Here is a 20,889-nt window from a genome sequence, read left to right as displayed (position 1 = left end):
TGAATTGGCTTCATTTTCAAGCAGGCTTGAGGTGTGATGGGTGATGGTATGATGACCACCAGCAGCTCCAGATTTATTCTAACAATTCAGCAGCCCTAATGGAAAGAGAGTGTCTCTTTCCTGATTGTTCCAGTGAAAGCCTTAGAAATGAGTCATACTCTGGACCTAGGTCAAGCGTCAATCCCTAAAACAGTCTCTGAAGGTAGAGCAAGAAAATGCGGTGACTGGTCAGTCCTGGGTCATGCGGCCCCCTGGAATGCTGGTGAAGTTCAGCTCTACGTGGACTGAGAGCAAGAGAGTAGTCGTTCCCTGAAAGGAAATGGGGTGCTGTGACTCGAAGCCAGGTCCATTTTCCGGGTGTCCAAGCGCACACCTCACACCCTCAGCAGCCACGGTAATTAGATGCCCACCGGGTCCGCCAGGGCGCGCCAAGCGCCAGGCGCGAGGCCGCCGGGGGGCGGGAGGCACTGTGATTGGCAGGCGTGGCCGTCAATCCGGAGCAGGCGGGGGCGCGGCGGGCCGCCCGGGAGGCCTCTGGCGGAAGGCGGGGCCTGCATGAATGGGGCGCGCGGCGCGCGGGCTGCAGTCGGCGCTCGCGGGGGAAGCCGGAGTCCGGGCTGGAGTGGGTGGGAGGAAGCGAGGTCGGGGGGGGAAGGGAAAGAGCGCGGGGGGCGGGGAGGGGCAGCGCCGGGGCGGCGCGCCGAGCGCGGCTAGGCGGCGGGTGTGAGCGAGAGCTGTGGCCGCCGTGCGGGTCGTTTCGTGCCGCTGTCCCCTGCGCCGCCGCCTGTGGGACCCCGAGGAGCCCCCCGCGCCCCGCCTGGGCCGAGGAGTCCGGACTAGGGGAGCGGGCTCTGAGGGAGGAGCCGGATCCCAGAGGCCGAGCCCAAGGCCCCCGGGCGTGGAGGTGGGGGGCTGAGGCCCCCGAGGGGGCCCCGCCGCGATGGGCAACCTGGAGAGCGCTGAGGGGGGCCCGGGCGAGCCGCCCTCCGTCTCGCTGCTGCCGCCGCCCGGCAAGATGCCGATGCCTGAGCCCTGTGAGCTGGAAGAGAGGTTCGCCCTGGTGCTGGTGAGAGCTGAGCCCAGTCCCCTCCCCCTCCTGCCGCCCCCCAGGTCCCAGCGCCCCAGGTGGGACTTTGCCCGGGTTCTCCGGTCCCGCTCACCCCTTTACTCAGAGACCCCGACAGACCTCGGCCCCCAGTGCCTCCCCGGGAACCCCTGAGCAGCCCCGACAGCCCGGTCGGGGTCCTCTCGACCGACGCCTCAACCGCTGGACACTTAGGAGGAGGGGTCCCCAGGCCGGGACCGCCCCGGGATCCAGCCTTCTTCTTCCTCTCTCCGCCTTCTGCTGCCCTTCTCACTTATCCCCATTTCCCCGGCAAGTCTCCCCGGGTCCCCAGAATTCTCATTCCTAAGCCTCTGGCTGGTGCGGGGGAATTCAGAGGCTCAGGGCCGGCCCACTCCTCAGCTTAAGTCAGGGTTCTCTAAGTGGGGAGACCGCCTCTCATGTTAACATGGAGGCTTTCCAGGGAGTGGGTCCCACTCCTAGCCCGGACCAGATGTTTGGGAGAGAGAAGGGGGAATGGGGAGGGGGCTGGCAGCTCTTGAAGAGGGTGGAATAAAGAGTGATGCCATTCTACAGTACTTATTTTCAGAACAGCCTGCAGGCATCCTGCAAAGTTATAGTGGAATTGCCTAAAAGGGCTGAACATGTGGATAAACCATTTCTCTAGTGTATTTTTCCAATTGAAACAATACACAAACCATCCCTCCTGCTTTTTTCCCCCCGCTTTTTATGTTAAGTCCTAGGGGCTGGTTTGTGTTCTTTGCCTGTGCTTCTTTTTAGTCTTTCTGTAGGTTCCCAAATGATCTGTGTAGATGAGTTTTTAGAACTGACTTTGGGATTCTCCTTTGGTGTGAGAATTGGACATTGATGTCAGTGGCTCTGTGGATAGAGAGGATCTGGGCTGGTATCGCTGGGATGGAGCCAGAGAATTATGTTGGAGCTAAAGATGAAGTTTTAGAGTAAGAAAGTGAACTAGGTGATAGAACATTTGCTAACAGAGGTAAATCTTTGAGAAACTTGGGGAAATAGTTTCCAGTTCCTTAAAGAACTCTCTAAGAGTCAGTGTTAAGGCTGCTGTTATTGATGGGATGGCCTGAAGGGCCACCTTTGCCTTTACCATGAGGAGGGATAAGTTGTGGACTTAGCAGCCTTATTGGATTTCATCTGCCGTGGAATAGGGAGATTAGATCTGTTGGCATCAGTGGAGCTGTCTAGAGATCCTGGCCTCTTTCGTGGTGGAGAGTCTGACATCGGCCCCCTGGCATCATAGCCAGATCTGAGAGGGTCCATGGGATTCCAAGGGGGAAGCAGTGTTACTGGCACCTCTCTGCCCACCAGCTCTGTGAAGGGCCACAGGGATCTGGGCCACACATCCTGTGGCCCTCTGCGTTTCCCTCAGCCTCCTCAGGGGGATGGGGTGAGTCAGTGATTACGAATGTGCTGTGGCCAACTCTGAGGCTGAGGAGGAAAGCCTGGGACTTGGTGCCCTGGAGAACAAGAGCTCAACTGTTGGGGAAAAGAGTGGGAGGGAATCTGCACTCCAGTGGGGGTGTGAAAACCCCCATCGAGTTGGCTTGAGGTGGCTACAGAAATTGGACAGAGATGGTCTGAGGTGGACTGGGTGGGGGGCTGCCTTAGCTAGGGCTTGCCAGCCCGTTTGTTGTGAGAGCTCAGAACCAGAGTTGATCATGTCCTCGTCAGAGCTTGGTTGACAAGTTTGTTTAGTTGGCAAAATGGTGGCTTAATAGTCACAAAATGCACATGGTGTCCTGATTACTAGCCAAGCACCCAGAGAGCCTAGGTCAAGCTGGGGACCAGACCACCCACTTGCAAGTTTTCTTTTCTGTATAAAGTTTTGATTTGTTTCCTCGTGGCTTTTGTTTTGGTCTTGTGTCTGTGTGCCTGAGCTGCTGCTGATGGTGGGGTTGGAACAGGGCAGGCCAGGGCTAGTTAGCCATCTTAGGGGAGGAGGGGATTCTACCTCAGTTGTCCAACACAGGGAAATCAGGCTTTCATGGGCACTTGAGTTCTTCTCTGGGGGCTCCTAAAGATCCCTCTTTCCTCTGCTCCTGAAACATGACCTTCCTACTGTCCTTTGGGAACAGTACTAGCTGTTGGATGTTTGACCCTGGAACAGGCTCAGGTGTATTTCCTGAACAGTCAGGAGAAGCATAGTGTAGTAGAAAAAGCAAGGGTTCTGTCTTGGCAATTGTCTTAACCTCTCTGAGCCTAGATTTCCTCATCTGTAAAATGGGGCTAATAATTCCCATCCTGGTGGGATTTTGAGAATTAGGTGAGCCATGTATGTAAGGTGCCTCTCACCCAGTAGGTACTCAATATAGACTTTCTTCTTTTCTTGATTGTGTAAAAGAGTCAGATGAGTTGCTCCTTTTTCACTATTTTCTTTCCCAGATTGTCAGCTTCTCTGTGATTGGTTTGGTTTATGAAAAAGCTATTTGGGGGTTTGTTGAGCTGACATGCTAGTGTCCTGGTTAAGCACATGGACTTTCAAGTCAGTGTGGGCTCGAATACTGGCTCCTCCATGTCGCCAATTAGAAAAGTGTTTGACCTCCAGCAAGTTACTTTGAGTCCCAATTTCCTCTTATAAATGGGGATGATAATAGTATTTGCCACATGAGGTTGTTGTGTGAATTTAATGAAACTAGAAGTCAAGTACTTAGCAGAGTCTGGCATCTGCTATGTACTCAGTAAATGGTAGCTTTTAAATTTGTAGCTCTCAGCAGTGACTCAGATCTGAGATCAGTTGTATTCCCAAAAAGGGATTTTCGGTTGAGAAATCTAGTGAAACCCATTACCCCATTCTGTATAGCCAGTCTCAGGATATGCCTGCTGCTGTCAGATGGAGGGCTTCCCCAATGCCAGTGTATCTATGGAAACCCCCCTGAAAAGCACCCTGGCTGGGGAAGTTGTATCATTGCTGAGTCAAGACCACAGGCTCCCAGCTTTCTGGTACAGACACATGATCTGACCCATAGCCTGTCAGCCGAGGTTGGAGAACTCAAAGTCTGAAGCCATGAGGTTATCTGTGCAGGACATTGATGCCAAGAGTCCTAACCCAGCCCAGCGCCCTAATCCAGGGCTTCCTTATTGGTGTGCTGGGATATTGATCCCCTCATCCCTGGGGGCAGCTAAGGTCCCAGATCAGTCCCCTCTGGCTGGGATTAGCTTCCACCATTTATCCTGTGTCCTGTACAAATATAGGTGTGCCCTGATATGAAAATAGTTGTGAAGCTGCTGTATTATGCAATTTTCTTGGGATCCTTCTTTTTCTCCCCTGTCTGAGCAGCAGTCCCTATTCTATTGAGTATCGAGAAGTTTAGGGATGGGCAGTTATTGGAGGTCCTCTTTATTACTGCCAGAATGAGAGCCAATCTCTGTTCTGATGAAGTCCTTGTCTGTGTTTTGGTCCCAACTAGACTTCTACCTGCACTTAGTTGCTCAGAAGCTAGTATTCTGGCCAGTACTGGTGTTTCCTTAGAGAGGGGAGGCAGAGGGCTTTGATGGCTTTGAAAGGATAGCTATCTGCTTTTGCTGTGTTTGTACCCTGATTTTTCTCTTTGCTGACTTATTACAGACTTGAAACGGAGTCTAAAGGTTTTGACACCAGAAAAAGCCCTGGATATCCCTTGGGAGGAGGCTCTCAGGGCCTGAGGGTGGGTTGTGTGACAGGCTGTCCCTGCCGTGGCTCTGCCTTTCACATTTCCCTAGTGATGACTGATGACTTGGGGTTTTGCTGTAAGTGTAGCCCTGATGTGGGAGCTAAGCTGCCCTGGGTGCTAGTTGTCTAAGAGGCTTTGAGTGGTCTCCTTTGATGCAGAAAGGGGCTGGGAAAAACTTGGACTAAATATCAAGTTCCAAATCGCCATGGTGGAAATTTTTTTCCCAGCCCTGGGGATTGTGGTGAATTAGTTCAGGCTGGAATAGGACTTGGGGGAGGGAAAGGGCCCTTAACAGCAGCTGGTCAGAGGAACCCCCCTTATTCAGAGATCCCACTGAGAAGACCCTAGGCCACAGAGAGGAGCCTCATAACTTGACCTTCCCGTATGACCCTCCCTTAGACTTGCAGAAGTATGTGTGTGTTGCGGGAGGATGGGACCAATGGAGTGGACTCCTTGTCATTTGGGAATGTTTTCATTGCTTAGAGGGAGATTCAGGGTTTTTTTGTTTTTTCTCTTGAAATAATACTCACTCTCTAAAAAAAAGCATGGGCAATTTAGAAAGAAGAAAAGATTGAAAATTTAGATTGAAGAAAAACATCCATATTTTCTCTAGTTCCTGTACCAAATGGAGCCAGTGTGTTTTATAACCTTTCATATTTTTTTCTCTGCTTAGGGTTTTGTACAGTGTTGTGATATTGGTGTATATATATATATATATTTATCCAGTTTGGCTTTTTTTGGCTGCTGTTATTTCATTAGTTTTCCCAGGCTGGTCATTGTAAACACTTTCAAATGCTTGTACAAAGGTCCATCAAGGGAATGTACCGTTGTTTACTTAGCTGTCCCTCTATTGTTGGGTATTCAGGTTGTTTGCTTCTGTGTGCCGTCATAAACAATGTAATGATGAACATCTTGTTGTACAAAGCCTTTTCAATATTTAGAGTTTTCCTTAGAATAGAAACTCAAAATTGAACTTGCTAGGCTGTAGGATATAATGTTTTTAAGGTCCTACATACGTATTTCCAAATGGTTTTTTAAAAAAGAGATTAATGCATGTGAGTATCCTTAAAGGGAGCGAAGAGGGTTGAGAATAGCTTCTTTTCTCCTGATTATGAAAATAATACGTTTATTAGGCAAACTTGGAAGTTAAAAATATAAAAAGCATAAAATATATAGAAAAGTATAGAGAAGAGAATTAAAATCACCTATAATCTCACCATCCACTATTAACATTTTGATGTACTTGCATATATTTAACAGAGTCATACTGTGCATATTGTTTTGTAAACTGATTTTTATTTTACTATTTTAAGCATTTTCTCATTCGTTTAAATATTCTACAGTATCATGATTTCATAGCTGCATACTACTCCGTAATATAGTATTTTATTAGTACCTTGTATTTCTCTCTCTCTTTTTTGGTACTATAAATAACACTGCAATGAATATCCTGTGCATAAATATTTGTGTGCATTTCTGATTATTTCCTTAGGATAAATTACTAGAATTAGAATTCTTGGGTCAAAGGGTATATACTTTTTAAAGGCCCTTAAGAAATATACCTTCTAAAAAAGTTGTACCAGTTGGCTTTTCCGCTGGTAGTGTGAATGTCTCCTTTTCTCTAAAAGCTAACCATTACCAAATGGTTTAACTTTTTAAAAATCTTTGCCAGTTTAATTAGTGAGATATGGTATTGTGTTTTACTTTGCATTTCTTTCAACATTTCATCGTAAGTGTTTTGGCCATCTTTTGTTTGTGACCTTTGCTCTCTTTTGGATTTATTATATACATATCTCTGTGCAATAAATAATATGTACATTTCCCACACTTTTCCATTATAGTTTTCTCATGTGAAAGAGAATATGTAAGATTAAAATAATAATAAAATGGACACCAGTATATCCACTGTGGAGTTCTTGGAATTGCTTCCTGCCCTTCATTTCTTCTCCCTGCTGTCTTATCTGGGATGAGAAAGCACTTTAGCTCAGGACTGATTGGGTCTGTTCCCGCAGCTGGGACAGTCCAGGTGGCAGCCACACTAGTGCTTCATAGTTTTGTCTGTGGGGAAACAACCGCTACAGCTGGTGAGAACAGGAACTGGTCGTGGTGGAAATAGCTAATCTTCAATGAAGTGAAAAAAGAAGCCAAGGTGGAAAGGAAATGAGACCACAGATCCTCCCCTGAGGTCGCCTGGGAAGGCTGGTCGGAGCCAGGGCCCCGGCTTTGTGGTCAAGACCAAAGTATCTGCCCCAGAACTGACTGTAGTGGGCCCAGGAGACAGCAGCGCTGGCTGCCTGAAGTCAGCATGTTATCTGGTCGACTAGGCTGGTCACCTCCATTCTGGGGGAACATTTCTCCCAAGTCTGAGCTGAGCTGAAGCAGTGACGGGGAAAGGCCTGGGGTTCATTCCAGTTCGGAAATGCACTTCAGAGAAGAGGAAGGACCTTTTTCTTTGCAGATAAGAGAGGGTGCTGTCTCCACACAGCCCCCTCACCCCCTGCTCCTCACTGGGGTAGTTTAGGGCGCCCCCTTTGAATAGCACCAGATGAGAACTTAAGGGTTTTAAGACTATCGTCCCTGAAGAAGAGAAGTGGATTCCAGAATAGAGATGAACTGGGCAGCTGGAATTCCTGAGTTCCCATTTCCGGTCTCTCTTTTGCCTCCCTTGGCAGAGCCATATCTTTATACCTTGTTTTCCTTCCACATGGGAGAATGAGTCCCCCAAGAAAGATGTGTCAGGCTGGCTGTCTGTCCTTGAGATACTCTGGTTGTCTTTGCCTCCCACCCTCCTCTCTACTTCTCATCTTTCAGAATCCTCTTGCCCTTTCTGTCTTCCATCATCTCACAACAAAGTTGTGGGTTTGTAGTTTGTTGAATAGGGGAGGACTGGATAGGATTTTTGGGGAGCAGTTTCCCCCTACTCCCGGTTTTACCAATATGCATACTCTTCTCAGTTTATAAAGTACTTTGAGGTCCTTGAAAGGTGTTCTAAATAATGTTCAGAACCACAAGGGGCTAGCAGAATTATTTATATGACAAATTTTGCCAGTGGAGGAAGGGTTTAGGCTGTTGTATACCCAGGATGTTCAATTCTTGTCCTCATCTCTTCCCCTGTCCCCTCTTCATCTCTTTTACCACCTTTCTACCCTCACCCAGGGTTATTGCCAGGATTGGAGTTGGGCTGGTGCTCTTGCCTCTGAGTCTTTAAAAACATTAACAGGAAGCACGTGTATTCTTTTCCTCCCCTACTCGCTTTTTCTACTCAGATCTAGACTAGAGAATGTCATAGCCCTCCTCCAGTTGCTCAGCCCCTCTCTAGGTAAGAGCTGGGGATAAACCCGGCATTTGAGTATGTTAGGAGGTGGTTATCCTGTTTTAAGAACCACCTACAGCTTAGATCAAAGTTAGTTTCTGCTCATTTTTAACCAGCTTCCTTCCTGGGGAGCCAATCCCTAGATTTTCACAGTGTTTCCCATGAAAGCTTAAAAAAAATCTGCGTTCCCACTGGAAGTGCTTGGTTTCAGACTCTCTGGCTAGGGATGTTTTGAAAGAAAGGGCATCAGTTTTGGAATCAGAAGGCTTGGGTTCTGATCCAGCTTTATAGCCTCTTTTTTTTTTTTCCCCAGCTGAATGACCTTGGGCAAAACCTATAACTTTTTTGAGCCAATTTCCTCCTTTATGAGATGGGTGATGATAATACCTACCTTCCAGGGTTTCAGGGATGTTTAAAGTAGACAAAACCATGAAAATACTTTGCAATCTATAAAGGTTCTACAAATAAATGTTTGTGGCCATATGCATAACCTACACCACCACCTCCATCCCCATAAATGGAAGTGATTTTCAACTGGGGAGGTAATGTCTCAGGGGAGAGTTTTTGGAAACAAGTGAGGATATTTTGGTTATCACACTGACTGGGTGATGCTACTAGCTCTTAGTGCTGGAGAGCTGGGGATGTTAACCATCCTACAGGGTTTGGGTCAGCCCTACACAATAAAAAAGATCCTGCCCGCAAGGCTGATAGCACCTCTGCTGAGAATTATCATCTACTGATCTGTGCCTCTGATCTCCTGTGTCCCAGTTGGGGATGAAGCTTCAAGGGCAGTAAAAGTGAAGGCGGAGCCATAGTTTTTGGTGCTTTCTTGCTTTTCCCATTTCCTATCATACGTTCAGGCAAGAGCTGGACCTCTTTTTATTACCTCTTTGTAGGTTTAAGGCCTGATTCCCTCTGTACTGTGGGCTGTCCCCTAAAACTTACCAAGGAGCAATTTGGGGTATACATACATCACTGCTGATCATTACCTACGCCCAGTTAGCTCCTCAAGCCAGGGCATGTTCTTTTAGGTTGGGAATATGTTTGAGAGATCTTTCAACAATGCTTCTGAATCTTCTCGGTAGCAGACCCTTTTGAAAATCTGGTTAAACCTGTGACCCTAATTCTCCTTCCCTCCATGCATACATGTGCACACATAGTATTTTGGGGGTTTAAAGTCCATTCTTGGATCAGCTAGGAAATCGCTGGCTTTGAGCCTAGAGGAATGGGAAGGGAGAGCTGGGTGAGGAGAAGCTACTGCAGGAGCTCCTTGATACAAACAGTACTCTTGATATTTTGTAAGGAGAAGGAGCCCTGGTTATCAGTTCAGATAAAATGGTGCCTCTGTTGGTGATTCCAGAAAAGAAAGCTTGTTGAAACTTGGCTCACTCCCATTGAGAGGGAGATATCCTGGCCCTTGGACATTTTGATTTAACTTTGATTAAGGACACTTTGCGGTGGGTTCTGCCCCTTTGAGCTAGACCCTCAACCTCCAAGAACATTCAGGTAGGGATGACAGGATGTACTTTGACAAGCCAGGGGAACCACTGGCATCCTTCCCGTGAGGCCCAAAGGTTAGGTCATATCCTGTGTTTGGAGGTACTACCTGCCTAAAGCTACAACTCCGCCCCGCCACAGGCCTAAGGTCTCGGGAATATCCAGGCAGCTGGCTTCCCAGGGTGTGTCTGAGAGGGGACTGTGAACATCCAGTCTCGAGCAGTTACTGCTATGCTTAAATCTTCCTGCTTTCTACCTTAAAGAAAGAAAAAAAAAAAAGACCTATACTTTTTGTGAGTGCTCAGAATATTTCATACTAAAATTTTTGAAGAAAAATTTGGATCTTTTGGGTGTCTTATTTGTTATCAAAAAGTTTTTTTCAGGGGGCTGGCCCCGTGGCCAAATGGTTAAGTTTGTGCGCTCCGCTGCAGGCGGCCCAGTGTTTCATTGGTTCGAATCCTGGGTGCAGACATGGCACCGCTCATCAAGCCACGCTGAGGCAGCATCCCACATGCCACAACTAGAAGGACCCATAATGAAGAATATACAACTCTGTACTGGGGGGCTTTGGGAAGAAAAAGGAAAAAAATAAAATCTTTAAAAGAAAGAAAGTTTTTTTCAGGATAAGGTTAAAAATGTTGTTTTTTTCTGGGTGGAGTTTCCCATCTGATCCTTATAGGAATGGCTCTGTTTCTGGTCTCCACCAAATGCCTGGATTTAACTTGTGTAGGTTAAGGAAAGAGAATTCACCTTTGTTGGGTATATGCCATGTGCTTTTATGTGTATTATCTCATTAAACTTGACAATAACTCTGTAAGACAGTTATTTCACTTCCATTTTACAGGTGATAAAACCGGGGCTCAGAGGGGCTAACTAACGTGGAGAAAGTCTCAGCTTAAATGTCACTTACTTAGAGAGGCCTTAAGCAAAAATTTCCATTTAGATTTTTTGTTCATTCTAAAAGGACTGCTGGAAATAGAACTTCTAAAAGATGCTTAATTCTTGATTATATATATATAGGTTTAAAAATGTATAGAGAAATTTCTAGAAGGATACAAATAAAACTAATAACAATGGTTACCTCTAGGATGCAGGGCGGGAATCATAATGGGAACAGGAGAGTCAAAAGGAATTCAGCTTTATACCATGTGCTATTTTTTACAAGAAGAATGTAATTATGTGTTAGTTATATAACTAAAAGTTAAAGAAAAGAAAAAAATTCTAACCTCACTAGAAATTAAGGAAATGGACATTTAAATGAGACACTTTTTATAGTAATCATCTGGGCAGAATTTTAAAGATTGACAGTGTTCATGGTTGTCTTTAGTGGTATGTTAATACACTATTAATGGTAGGGTAATTTGGTACAGACATTTTAGAAGGCATTTTATAGGCTCTATGAATTTCAAATGTGCATACCCTTTAACTTGGCCATCTCACTTCCAGAAACTAACCTACAGAACTATTTACAAATGTGTGTGAAAGTACATAGAAGAGATTCTCAGGGCTGCATTGTTTAACAGTAAAAACCTGGGAATAACTTGATTGTCTGTTTCCTTCCCAAATCTATTTCTCTTCCATTCATCTGGTTATTCAAGGCAAATAAATAATGGAAGTTATCCTTAATTTTTCCTTTTCTCTTCCCAGTACCCAATCTATCAGCAAGCCCTGCAGATTCCATCTCCAAAAATATGTCTGACATCTACGCATTCTCTCTATCTCTACTGCTACTGCCTTAGTCCAAGCCAGTCTCAGTTCTCACTTGTGTTATGTCCAACCAACTAGCCTCCCAACTTCCTCTACTGCCCCTTCCTCCATCCTCCCATCCATTCTCAACATAGCAGCCAAATTTAAAATATAAGTCAAATAGCATCATTCTTCTGGCTAAAACTCCTGGCCTTGGCCCTTAAGATTGCATTATTTGGCTCCTGCTAACTTCTAACCTTACTTACCCTCCTGATTACCAAACTCCACATTAGCCTTCTTTCAGCTCAGGACAAGCTCCTTTCTGTCACAGGGCCTTTACACAAGCCTTTTCCTCTCCTGGAATACCCTTTCCCTGGATCTTCGAGTGGCTCAATCCAGCTTATACTCAAGGTTTCAGTTTTTAAAATGCCACCTCTCAGAGAGGCCTCCCTCACTTATTATTCTCTATCTTAGCATCCTACTCATTTCTTTTGCATTATTTTCTATTTTGAATTTGTTTGATTACTTGCTTATTATCTGTCTTCCCAGACTGTTGACTCCCTAAGTGTGGGGAGTCTATGTATGCTTACCACTGTACAGCCAAATACCTGGAACGGGGGAGGCACTCAGTAAACGTCTGTGGCTGATGGGGGTCTCCAAGATCTGTGTGTGTGTGTATCTATAAATATAATCATTTTAAAAGGCAATTAAAGGAAGACTATAATGCTTTGTAAGGCCGTATATGTTTGTATACAAATGTATAGAAAAAAGACCTGGAAGAGTCAATACCAAGCTGTTAACTGTGGCGACCGATGGAGGGAAATGGATCGGGTTAGGGGCTGGACAGTGACTCATTTTTTCTTCTATAAGGTTTTGAGTTGGTTGAATTTTTTTACAATCTGTACCCATGTATTTCTCTCTCCTTTAAGGGAAAAAGGAATCAAAATAGAGGCGGAGGACTCAACTTTTATTGCAAAAAAGAAAGCTCCTCTCACTTTCTGCACTGAGCCGAAAGAACAGAGCAAGAGGGAGAAAGGACATCAGTGGGGTCAGCAACTGACAACAGCCCATTCCCTGCCCTGTGCCGAGCCCGGCATTAGTTTTCGTAGTAGAAAGAATCCTAAGAGATGCTCTTCTGCCCTGAGGCTGTATTTTAAATTCTTAAATGTAGGCAGTCTTGGTCCCCTAGACATAGCCACGTTGTATATTTTTAGCCTCTTTCATTTCCAGGCCAGTGGAAGATGCATCTTCAGCCTTAGCAGAGCTGTAGCAGGTGAAGTCAGCAAAGAGAATAAACATGAGCTCTGGGCCTCAGTGCAGCTCAGCTTCTCAAGGTGAGGGCAGTTCAGCAACTCTGACCCCTGTGGAAGCTGAGTTCTCTAGATTCTTGTCTCCCAGACACAATAGCTAATCACTTTAATAGCTAACATTAATTGAGTGCCAGTGGTATGCCAGGTACAATGCAAAGCTTTTACGCATATTATCTCATTTAATCATCACAACTCTGTGAAGTAGTTATTATTATCTCCATTTTATAGATGAGGAAACAGAGGGTTAGGTTAAATAGCTCACCTAGGTTCACACAGTCAGCAGGTGGTGAAGTCAGGATTTGAATCTAAGCAGTCTGACTCCAAAGCCCACGTCCTTAACTGTAGTCTCCTTCTCTTTCCAGGGCCAGCCCCCCTTGACTTCAGTACTGCTTTGAAGGGAATTGTGTGGATTACAGCAGAATATAGGGAAGTTCCAGAACAAGTCTTCTTTTGCTAAGAGGTGTGATAGGAAGATTTGGGGTCTGGAGTCAGCCAGACTTGGGCTTGAATTCCAACTATCCCACTAGAACACTTGCTATTCAACAAGTATTTATTTATTTGTTTTTTGACTTACTGTGTGCTGGTGATACCACTGGGTCTACAGTGGTGAAAAAACAAATATCACCTCTGCGTTCACGGAGTTTAGAGGGCACGACAGATCTTAAACAAATAAATATTTAATTGCCAATTATGCTAAGTTCTTGGGAGGCAAAGAACAGGTTGTTAGGAGAGAGCATAACCAAGGCCTCTAAAGGAAAGCCAGAGATGTCTCACAGAGACACAGAGACATTCACAGAGAGTCTGTGAGAGACTTTCTGCTTTCATTTCATTTTCCTTCCTTTCTTGATTTCTTAAGGAAATATGTCTTAGATGCCTGCTGTTTACAGAGGACTTTCCTGAGTGCTTTGGAGAATATCAAAGAAATAGAAGACAATGCACTCTAAGTTAGAGAGACAAAATATATATTTAGAACTGTACTTTGAACAACTAGAGAATTAAAACAAGTGTGTGTGCTCTGTCTGTGAGGCTCTCTTTGCCTCAGTTGTTTTATCTATAACACGGAGATACTATTTGTTTTGCCCAATCACATGTTTGTGTGGAGACCAGATGAAGATTGTGAGATGATGAGGGCCACGCAGCTACAAGCACGGAAGGATTGGAGAGTTATGGAAGGACCAGCAAGCCGTAGGAGTGCTGATCAGCCAGTGCTCTAAGGAGGACACGGACTTTAAGTCAGGTCTTGAAGGTGACAGATGTTGATCAGGATGGAAGAGGCTGCTGTAGGCCAGAGCAGTAGGCGAGGGGATTAACGAGGAAGAATAAGCCAGCTATGTGAGGGGCAGCCTGGAGCCCTGCCTGCTGGGATAGAGGATCCTAGCTGTAGGAGGTGAGGTGAGCTCGGATCAGGATGCGTGGTCAGTTCACAGAGTTTTGTCTGAAGAGCCCCTGGTTGTTAGAAAGGGCTTTGGAGGCCTTCCTGCTCAGCCTTTCAACCAGGAATAGAGATTAGTTGGTAAGTGGTTCCTGGCCGTTCATGGGTTTGCTTGTTAAGTTGAATGATTGAAATATATGAGAAATAAATGCTCAATCCTTACAGGTTAGAGAATCAGAATAATTTTGTTTAAGTAAAACTAGATGGAAGATGATCCCACCTGTCACCCCTGAACTGCAAAAGTCCAAAAATGTAGAAGCTTCCCTTTCTAGTCACCAAGTTTTGGGCTAATCCTTTCCTTTGTCAAATCTATCTTGCCTTCCTTTAGGGTGAAATGTTGTCTTGTACTAAATAATTTTTATTATTAACAATGCCTTGTTCATGGTAGGTGCTCAATAAATGCATCTCATTGCATAGTAAGTGTCCAGTGTTTGTGAGCTACTTACTACCTGCTAGTGTTTTCGTGCACACTGTATTGGGGTGGGGGGGTTAGGGGGTGCAGGAGGATAGCACCCTCTCCCAGCTAGTCACCCAGGCCAGACACCTGGGAGTCACCCTAGGCTGCTACTTACTCCTCTCACCTTCTCTCCATATGTACTGCCGCTGCTGTGGTAGTCCTCATCTCTTTCCTGTTCTGTTGTAATAGACTCCTTGGTGGTCTCTCTACTCCAGTCTTGCAAACCCGCTCACCTAGATCCATCTTCATAGCCACCTGTAAAGATCTAGGGGAAGGGTTTTCTAGGAAGAGAGAACAACCTGTGCAAACCTTGGGGTAGGGAAGAACTTTCCACATTTGAGGAACTAAAGGAATGCCAGATTGATTGACAAGGATGCTTAACAGAGGTCAGAGAAGGCAGAACAGAGGTGAGCAGGGCCCAGGTTACGGGGACCTTGTCGGCCTTCGTAAGGAGTTTGGATATTAGTTGTAGTACCTGATCTGTTTTATAAGGTTAAGAGTTCACTGTGGCTGCTGTGTGGAGAGCCGTGGAATCTGGCTTCCTTCTGGGCAGCATGTTGGCCTGAGTGAGACCGGGCTCCTCGCTCGACCCTGTCCTGTAGAGCAATCGTGCCCTCTGCCCTTTCAGGTTTGACTAGTGCTCAGCCCTCGCTCCTGCACCCATCCTCAGGCCGGATAGGGCAGTGCCTCTGCTAGGCTGCCCCAGTGTTTGGCGTGCCTACCGGTGGCCTGAGCCTATAATTTGGTGGGTTGGCTGGTTACAAAAATAAAAAGTGCGACCTATAACTAAAGCTGAGTGGATTCAGTAAAGAGGGAGCTTTTAATTTGCAGAGGTCCTGGGCTGTATTTAACTGGAGGAGAAATGTGTCTCCTCCCTAGGCGCTGCTCCATTTTCTCCCTTTAGTACCTGCTCTGGGGTGGGTTAGGGTTTGTGGGCCTGGGGGTGAGCTGTGAGGGACTTTAGGGAGATATTTGGAAGGGACGTTAGGGTCCAACAACAGGTTTGATGGGGCTTCTGGGAAGCAGGAATTATTCAGTCTTGCTTTTCATGTAGCCCATCAGGATGCAAGTAGAGTTTTAAAAATGTTTGTGTGATCACTTGTTTATTCATTCAACAGAAATTTAGTGAGTGTTTACTCTGTATTTTAGCCATAAGCAATACGATAGTGAACAAAAGAGCCAGACCTGCCCCATAGAGTTCTCTTGTTGGGGAGAACCATAAACAAATATACAGGTATATAATGTTAGCTAGGGTAAGTGCCATGAGAGAAAGAAAGTAAGGGGATAGAGTAATGGAGACGATATTTTAGATAAGGTGGCAAGGCAATTTTTGGGATTGAGGTACAAGAGAAGAGTGAAATAGGGAAGGGCAACTTTCCTTGGACTCTGGATCCCAGCTCTCCAGCGTGTCTCCGAAGAGGAGGCTCCCTATGGCCGCACAGCCAGTCTGGGCAGGGGTCAGATCAGTGGTCCTCTGGGGGCCCTGCTGGTTCCTCGCCCCAGGTGGGCCCCAGTCAGAGCCTGTGGTTGCCTCTTCCCGGCTCCACTTGTCAGAACTGTCTGCAGGGCTGGGCAGGGTGCTGATTAACTGTAAGTAGATCCTTGTCTTTCTAGGGCTCCTCAAACCTGGTTCTCTCAAGATTTCCTGAAGTCACTCTGGGTGTTCTTGGCTGGAGGAGGAATAAGAGTCCTGGCCTGAGAAGCTATAGGGAAAGCTGAGATTCCTGCTACCTGTGACCATGTGCTCAGCCAGGCCTATTGCAAGAGCTCTGGGGCTTAGTGGATTTGGATTTGAATCCTGACTCTGCCATTTATTAGCTCTATGACCTTGGGCCAGTGCCTTAACCTCCTCAAGCCTCAGTTTCTTTATCTGTATAATCAGGATAAAAATCCTTGGCTTCTAGGGATTTTGTGAGAATAAATAACATATGTAAATGGTCTAGGACAGTGTCTGGCATAGTGGCTGCTCAAAAAATTTTAAGTAGAAATATTGTTCTAAGACCACTACCCTCTTGAAGTCAGAGAGCTGGTATTAAGGAGCCTAATGAGAATATTCAAGAAATATGAATTATTGTTGATGGGGAGAGACTAGTTCTATGTACCTCATAGTTTAAAATCACTGACCTGCTCACCACACATTAGTCACCTTGCTTCCCTACTGGATGATGTTGGCCTTGTCATCACCTCTCCATAGGCTTTAGGACCTCCAGGAACTGGCATAGCTCTTGGTCTGCCCTTTAGCACGTTTTATCTCTGGTATAGCCATGGAAGGATTAGACTTTAAGAGCCCTCTGGACTGGGGTATTTACCAAAGCTGGAACAGCCAGCGTAGGCCTGCTGAGCTCCAGACCTATGCTAATGGGACCATATTGAACTCTGGGGTGGTGGGCGCCACTGTTGTGTGGGCTCATTTGCAGACTGGGGATCACACACTCCTCTCCCCTCAAGGTTAGCCTTAGAGTGAGGCCCAGACCGTGTTCTAGAATGGGTGGATAAGAGAGAGTTCACTGAGAAAGAGCATCTTTGTTTGAACCTTCTCTGTCCAGAGTGTGCTTGGGCTCCTTGCTTTGGACAGACTTCTTGTTTGTGGTTGTGGTTATTTTGTTTTTACTTGCCACTCAGCAGAATCAGCATCACACAAGCACTCATTATCCTCAGGCCCTTGGCAGTCAGGGTACTTGGTGAATCCTGCTCCCTTGTGAAGTGCTCACGTCTGCAGATTATTTTCTGATGCATCTGGCATGAGTTCCAGATTGATGGTCCAATAGCAGCTATTAATTGCTCCCTTTGGGTTTGGCTAATTACTGCTGGCATTGTGGGTGACTAAGGAATTAAGAATCTCTTGTGCATTTATGGGGCAACAGGGCCTGGTGAGCTCCCAAAGCATTTATCTGTCATTTCTCCAGAATATCCTCATTAAAAGTTGTGAGTATAACCTTAAGAGTTGAGGGGCAGCCAGCAAGACAGTATTTGGTGGCATTTGACTTCTCAATTGATTCCCTCCAAGAATTGTAAAGAAGTCATCTAGTACTTGTTGCCTACAGATGCCCAAAGAAATGTCAAGATGGTGCCATAACATTATAAAAACCCTACCACCTGCTTCTGATTATCTTGGAGGCAAGAGGGCAGAGAGCTTACTCCGGCCTTGTTCTATGGCAAGGCAGGTAAAGATTTACATCAGTATCTGGAGGGCCTCTGAGGCTGCGAACTGAGAATGGTTAAGGTGTCATCTTCCCTGCCTGGAGACAGGGAGAGAGAGGGACATGACACCAGCCCTCAGACTTGCCGAGTGCAGCCTGGTGTTCATTCACTCAGCAAGCATTTATTGAGCACTTAGAATTGTGTTAAGTGCCAGAGAAATAAAGATGACTAAGACAGTGTCTGCCCCCAGGAGTGCAGTCTGGAGGGAGAGACAAACACATTAAACATGTAATTGCAATGTACAGCTTGGGAAGTGCAATGGTGTAGGTACGCAGGAGCACCTGGGGAGCGTGGAGAGGTGGGGCTTGGGGAATACTGCCTGTCGGAGGAAATCTCTGCTGGCTAAAGGGATAATTAGGAGTTGGAGAAGTGTGGGAGAGAAAGCATTCGAGGTGACAGCATGCACAGGGGCCTCAAGGTGAGACAGAGCATGGTGTGTTCGGAGAATCTTCATGCAGCTGCTGTTGGAGCGTGAGGTGTGAGGCAGAGAGTGGTGGGAGGGTCGGCTGCAGTGGTAAGGAGGATTTGGAATGCCATGAGAAAGGGACTGTACTTCATGCTTTTCACACAAGAGTGGCATGCTCAGATTCTGAGTGGTGGGTGGGACATTCCGGTAGCCATGAGAGGGCAGCCGAGTGGGAGACATGATAGTGTGGTGACTGACAACAGTGGGAGCCTGAACCAGAGCTGTTTGCATGGTGGAGATAATGAGACAGTCGATAAATCATTAAAAAGATTAAATTTGGGGGACTTGATGACTGATTAGATTTGACATTGGGAAGGTGGAGTTGAGGGAAGAGGGAGGAATTCAGGATGACACCCCGATTTCTAGCTTGCGAGATTAGAGGGAGGTGCCATCGATTAAGAACACAGGAGAGAAAAAAGCGTAGAAGAGAAAGTGATGAGGCCAGTTGAGGTTGCACAGCCTGTGGAAGTCTGGGTGGAATGTCTGATGTGCAACAGTTGGATACTTACAGCTGAAGCTCAGAGAAATCTGGGATAGAAATACATATTCAAGAGTCATTGCTGTCTACTGGTCAAACAAAATTTGGGGCTGAAACGTTCTCACACCTGTCTCTATATTCCCACAGACAGCATAGCCCTTCAGTGACTGGGAGGGACAACTCCTAGGATCTCTGCAGTGTCACAAGGAGAGAAGCAGAGTCGTTGAGAGTAGTTAGTTGAGGGACCGAAAATAGAGATTTGTGGCAGAATCAGACCTCAGGTTTGCAGACCACAAATTTAGCCTGAGGAAGTCAGGTGACAATGGGGAAGTGGGGGATTTGAGAGAAGGCGGAACACTGAAGACAGCTTAGCAAAATCTCCTCCAGAAGCTTAGAGGCATTGTCGCAGATCGCTCCCAAGAGCACCTTAGTCGGTGACTCAATTCTGTCTCCCTGAATTCTCATCCCAGCTTCCCTTGAATCCCCTGGGTGGCAACTGGTGTCTCCGTCTTATCTTTCAAAGGGGCATGTGTGCAGCTGCTCTAACCCAAAGAATTAATAAATATGTTTAATCTATATTGTTCAGCTATATCTATATACTCTCTTTTATGTATTTTAAAGTACTATGAAATTGTATTTTGTGTCTGTACCTAGAAGCTAACTCCTGTCAGCTGCGACTCCTGGAGTAGCTCATCCCAGTTACCATTTACAGAGCCCTTCTCCTGTGCCAGGCACTGTGCAAAATCCTTTTCATTCATTTATCCCTTCACTTAATTCTTATAAGAGATAGATATTTTAATCTACATGTAATAGATGAAGAAACTGAGGTTCAGAGAAGTTTAATAACTTTTCCACTGTCTCATGAAAAGTACCAGGATTCAAATCTAGGTTATCTGTGGTTTCAAAGCCCATGCTGTTATCTATGGCACTCTCAATGTTTAAATGCTGTTCAGAGTTGAGAGAACTGTCACCAGGTGGTGTCCAAGAGGGCAGTTCCCCTGTCTCTTTGCTCTGCATGGTCTCCCTCTTACTCTGAGGCAGAAGCCTTGAACTTCAGGCATCTGGCACACATACCTCATTCAGCTGGTTTCACCCCAGTCATGCTGGACAGGGAAGTGCTGTTTAATGACCAACAAAAGCTGGTCAGACAAATCCAGGTGGAGCTTCCCACGTTAGAAATGGAGGGTTGTTTTCTTTGTAAGGAGGTAGCAAGACATGGTAGGAAAAGCCATGGCCTGGCAAGAGTTAGGTTGCAGTCACATATCTGGGTTTGAATTTGGGTTCTGCCACTTTCTGTGTGACCTCCAGCCAGTTGGTCTCAGATTCTGAATTCTCCCATCAGTTAAACAGGCGTAATAACTTTTGCCTCCGGGGGTTGTTGAGAGCAGTAAGTGAGATTATGTGAGAAAAGTGCCTGGCATATAAGAGATGCTCAGTAATATTTTCCTTCCCATCGGTGGCCCTGTGTGAATATGGCACTTAGGACGTCAGACGTTTCGATGAGCTGAGAAGATTTGGGGTCTCTTTGGGTGATGGGGCAGGCACTAAAGAAGGCTAACTCCAAAGAGGTGTTTTGGGGCCAGCCTGGTGGCACAGCAGTTAGGTTGCATGCTCTGATTCTGCAGCCCGGGGTTCGCCCATTCAGATCCCAGGCATGGACCTATGCACTGCTTATCAAGCCATGCTGTGGCAGGCGTCCCACATATTAAAAAAAGTAGAGGAAGATGGGGCATGGATGTTAGCTCAGGGCCAGTCTTCCTCAACAAAAAGAGGAAGATTGGCGGCAAATGTTAGCTCAGGGCTAATCTTCCTAAAAAAAAAATAACAACAAAAAACAAACTTAAAGAGGTGTTTTTTTCCTAGCTGGGCAATCTAGTAAGATGTAAAAAAGCTGTGACACTCTAAGATGGAGTTGTGGTAGGCAGCTATGACCTCTGTGTCAAGCTCTGGCCTTTAAAGGCATGAGGGGGGACAATGTTGGGAGGACGGTTCATGGATCCTGAGAAGACTGGAGTCATTATGATTCCCTCCCAAAGAGGACAGGAACATTGAGACACTGAGATGGACCCCATTTGAGAGCAATTGAAAAAGCAGGGAGAGACAGTGGATTTCTAGTGTCTCTGCCCAGCTGATGTGACTTGTGACAGATGTGTGCCCATGCTGGCTCTCAGTTTGCCCTTCCATAAAGTAGGAGTCGTGCCCCTCCCACATGCAGTCTGGAAGTAGGAAGGGATTCATTAAGTTTCATGGTTTGATAATAAGCTCCTGGATTTATAATGAGACTCCTGGAAAGCCAAAGCTGGGTC

At 46.2% G+C, this 20,889-nt stretch overlaps 1 protein-coding gene across 8 annotated transcripts in view; it reads left to right on the top strand.

Moving 5' to 3' along the window:
* The first annotated feature begins 674 nt into the window (after positions 1 to 674).
* The window catches only part of FMNL3 (formin like 3), a 52,474-nt gene continuing 32,259 nt past the window's right edge, over positions 675 to 20,889 (top strand). For 5 of the 8 annotated variants that reach the window (XM_070271331.1, XM_023643500.2, XM_070271330.1 and 2 more), the window contains exon 1: positions 689 to 1,066. In XM_070271331.1, the coding sequence (XP_070127432.1) occupies positions 941 to 1,066 (126 nt within the window). In that variant the 5' untranslated portion in view covers positions 689 to 940. Of the gene's footprint in view, positions 1,067 to 20,889 lie in introns of all 8 variants that reach the window. The other 3 variants (XM_070271332.1, XM_023643498.2, XM_023643501.2) reach the window with 2 other exon arrangements.

This window comes from Equus caballus, chromosome 6 (assembly GCF_041296265.1).
Source record: "Equus caballus isolate H_3958 breed thoroughbred chromosome 6, TB-T2T, whole genome shotgun sequence".
In the NCBI taxonomy this organism is placed as follows: domain Eukaryota; kingdom Metazoa; phylum Chordata; class Mammalia; order Perissodactyla; family Equidae; genus Equus; species Equus caballus.
Note: the sequence above shows the minus strand (reverse complement) of the source record. Positions and strands in the feature narration are given on the sequence as shown.